General features: G+C 34.2%; 1 protein-coding gene across 1 annotated transcript; it reads right to left on the bottom strand.

The window, feature by feature from the left end:
- Positions 1-1,484: 1,484 nt before the first annotated feature.
- LOC132191035 (uncharacterized) lies at positions 1,485-2,690 on the bottom strand. The gene is made up of 3 exons (XM_059606054.1): positions 2,460-2,690; positions 1,998-2,186; positions 1,485-1,706 (listed from the first exon to the last, which is right to left on the bottom strand). Exons 1-3 carry the CDS (start codon positions 2,688-2,690, stop codon positions 1,485-1,487), a joined length of 642 nt encoding a protein of 213 aa, XP_059462037.1.
- Positions 2,691-3,402: the final 712 nt, after the last annotated feature.

Raw genomic sequence — 3,402 nt, forward strand, 5'->3', positions numbered from 1 at the left:
GAATAATGATAATTTTCTTTTGATAATTAAGTAATATATCTGTGGGTACTGTGTGTGTGTAAGTATTTTTCCACCCAGATAAACAAATGTCATTGGAAACAAGAGAAGGGATAAAACTGAAGTTCATAAATCAACTCATTTGCATGCATATCTAGAAGAAGCCAATGTACTCTTTAACTTCTTAATGAGATGTCATTAGTTTATGCTGTGCACAATTTTGTCTGATCCTATTCTCCTTAATATCTGAAATAACATGAGCAAAGCAGGATATGTGTTATAGGAAGGCAATAGTAAATACAATTTTAAATAGAATAGAATGACAGAAAAGAATATATGTGATCAGCCCATTGATGAGGCTCCATAGCCGACCCTGATCTAATTAGGATTAAGGCTTAATTAGGATTCCACTAAAGGGTGTTAGATCTGTTAGCTTGTTCGTGAGGTCACGGGGGTAATCATTCAGTTGTGGATATATGTGTGGAGACAAGCCTTGTTGTGCTTGATGTGAACCATATGGAGAGAGCAAAATGCAAGATGTTTTGAAGACAATGAAAAGTCGCAAGACTATCTCAACAACATTTTGGTCAAATCCCTTTTAAATTGGACAGGGCTTTTAATATTTCCTATTTTTCTACTTTATCTCAATTTGTAAAATTTTGTTCTTCTTTGCACTTGGGGCAATTCTTTGTATACATATTGTCTACTAGGGTTGCGTCCCTCTACGCCTTTTAATGAAATGATTTATTTATCAAAAAAAAAAAAAAGGATTAAGGCTTAATTAAATTGAATTGAATTGTTCTCTCAGTAATGGGTTTCCCCTTTAAACTTCTTTCTTGTCTAATAGAATCTAAGTGGTACATTATCTAAGACATGTTAACATACTTGAGCAAACATAAGCAATGTATCAGCTTCGAACTTTTTGGTTGAAAAGTGTCACGTGCCATGCACGTGACGTGGGTTCCGTCACCAAAATAAACGGATGGGGGCTTTGTGTTAAGGTCTGAAACTTAGAGGTCTTGTGTCAATTTTTAAATATTGGGGGCAAAATTGCATATATATATATATATATATATATATATAATTCAGTTGAAAATCACTATATATGCTAAAACATAAGAACTTGCTTATCACCGTATTAAATCACTATTTTTGTTAGTTTTTTTTAAAGATGAACAATGACACGTAAGCTAATAACATTTTGACACATGGATGTTATTGAGTCAGCACCAATTAATTTTTTTACCACATCATTTTGAATCGCATAAAATAAAAAAAATAATAATAATAATTTTGTTTTACGAATTGAACTACCTAGTTATTTGTTGTCAACTCATGAGAGCACCAGCCTACCTTGTGTCATTCATTAATTAAGTTTCACTTGAATGATTAAACCTAATGGCAAACAATATATTTCAACTACTACAACCCGTCAACCACCGTTATGCCATAAGCTATATATATATAGAAACAAATTAAAAATTAACTTATACATTGTAACCATGTGACCATTTTAATATAAGACAAATTTTCTGGTTCCCTTTCACATAAGCTCCACATAAAGTTTTCAAGCATAGAGGTGTCTCAGCTTCAATCCCTTCAATTCTGCTACGAATCTTTACATCTTTTAAGTAATGTTTCCAACATTTGACATCCTTAGAGTTGCAACAACTTAGATCTTCTTTGCTCAAAAGTGTCTCATAGAAATACTGCAAGCCAAATAAGTAAATTAATGATACTTAGAATTATAAACTACTGCATATGTTTGTTAATGTGCAAACCAAATAAGTAAATTAATGACAATTAGAATCATAAACTACTACATATGTTTGTTAATGTGTGCATTGAGGATGTTTTTTGTGTTTTGAGTTTTGAATTATGTGTTAATGTATTTTTTCCATACAAAATTTTAACAAACATGCTAACCTTGTTGACTTATCTATATGTCTACATTAATTATTAGAGCAATGTTAGAATTCTATATGTATAAATGGCTGTACCTTTATGATTAATTCATGATCTTTTAATGCAATTATAGTGAGAGGGCGGCAAATCTGAAGCAAATTGTGCAAAATATCTGCATAAGTAGATGATGATGATGGTGACTGTAAATCTAGCTGCAATTGCTCAACTTTATATGGCAAGGGCTCAACTTCATAGGGCAAGGGCAATCGATCTTCGAATACCGGCTTAAAGTAATTAATACAAGGCGAACACAAAAGATAAAGAAAGAGGTGAGATAGAGGTACTTAATTGAAAAAGATTAATTGATTACCAAAAAAATAAATGAAAAAGACAAAAAACTAAATAGTCGTACTATCTTGTACCTCCAAGATTTTTAGGGATAGAAATCTGAATTGCATTGAGCTCGCGAGAAATTTCCTTAAACTAATGAAACAATGCAAATCAACATGATATTTTAGATTGATATGAGCCTTAGAGCAACCGGGGGCAGTTTTTACCAATAACATGGCTCCTGGTTCTACTCCACCACTATATTCGAAGAAGATCAAATTTGGAGCATCAATTTCAACCTTCACCAATGGACGCATGAATAAGCACTCAACAAAGCTGAATCTCTCTAGCCGGTTACTTGAGATCTTGATCGCCTTCAAGATACGACATCGTTTCACATGCAAGTTCTTGAGAAGGGGAAACTTTGATATCAAGTCATGGAACCGTTGATCTGTCATTGTGGTATTTTTGATCTGTGAAAAATTTTAAGACTTGGTGCGTCGATATCAACTTCCTCCGGTGCTCGCCATGCAAAAATTGTAAGCTCCTTCAGATTACAAAGACCAGAAACCCTAATTTTCTTTAACTGTATCGGATTGCTACCCTTTAGAAGGGCGAGATTCTCAATAAAAGGAAATTTAAAAATTATATCTGGTAAGGTCTGTTCTTTCAAATTTACACTGCAAAGGGAAAGCTTTCGCAAAGAAAAAAACCTTGTATTAGTTGTAAATATAGGCGGCATCGTGATTCCCATCAGACACAAGGTGTGGAGTGATTTGGAAGCAAAAATTGCTGGAGGCAAATCATACTTATAAATCCGAATCTCTAGTTCTTGAACCTGCTTTTCTAAAGAAATTTCTATCCATCTGTCAACCACAGGAACAAGCTCAGGAGCACCTTCTATACTTGCAAAAATAGTTAACTTTTGCATGCCCGTCTCGTCCCTATGAAACCTTTGAATGGTATTGTCGAAGAACTTGATGTACCTCCTCCTTTGATGAAATCGTTGAGAATAGCTATGTAGGTTGATTTTGAAATTAGGGTAGGAAGAACTTACGCGGCGCCATGCTCGGGACAACAACTTGGTTTGCACGACATCTTTTGTGGGCATGAAAGACAGGATATGATGGAGAAGGTGATCGGGCAATTCTGAGATCCGATCCAAACCAC

Source organism: Corylus avellana, chromosome ca8, assembly GCF_901000735.1.
Source record: "Corylus avellana chromosome ca8, CavTom2PMs-1.0".
Classification (NCBI taxonomy): Eukaryota; Viridiplantae; Streptophyta; class Magnoliopsida; order Fagales; family Betulaceae; genus Corylus; species Corylus avellana.

Excerpts from the sequence above, each read along its gene's own strand:
- LOC132191035 (XM_059606054.1), bottom strand. The coding sequence starts at position 2,690 with ATGACAGATCAACGGTTCCATGACTTGATATCAAAGTTTCCCCTTCTC. Across the intron at positions 2,187-2,459 it reads AACCAGGAGCCATGTTATTG|CCGGTATTCGAAGATCGATT; the intron begins GTAAAAACTGCC and ends AATTACTTTAAG. Across the intron at positions 1,707-1,997 it reads ATCATGAATTAATCATAAAG|TATTTCTATGAGACACTTTT; the intron begins GTACAGCCATTT and ends TTTGGCTTGCAG.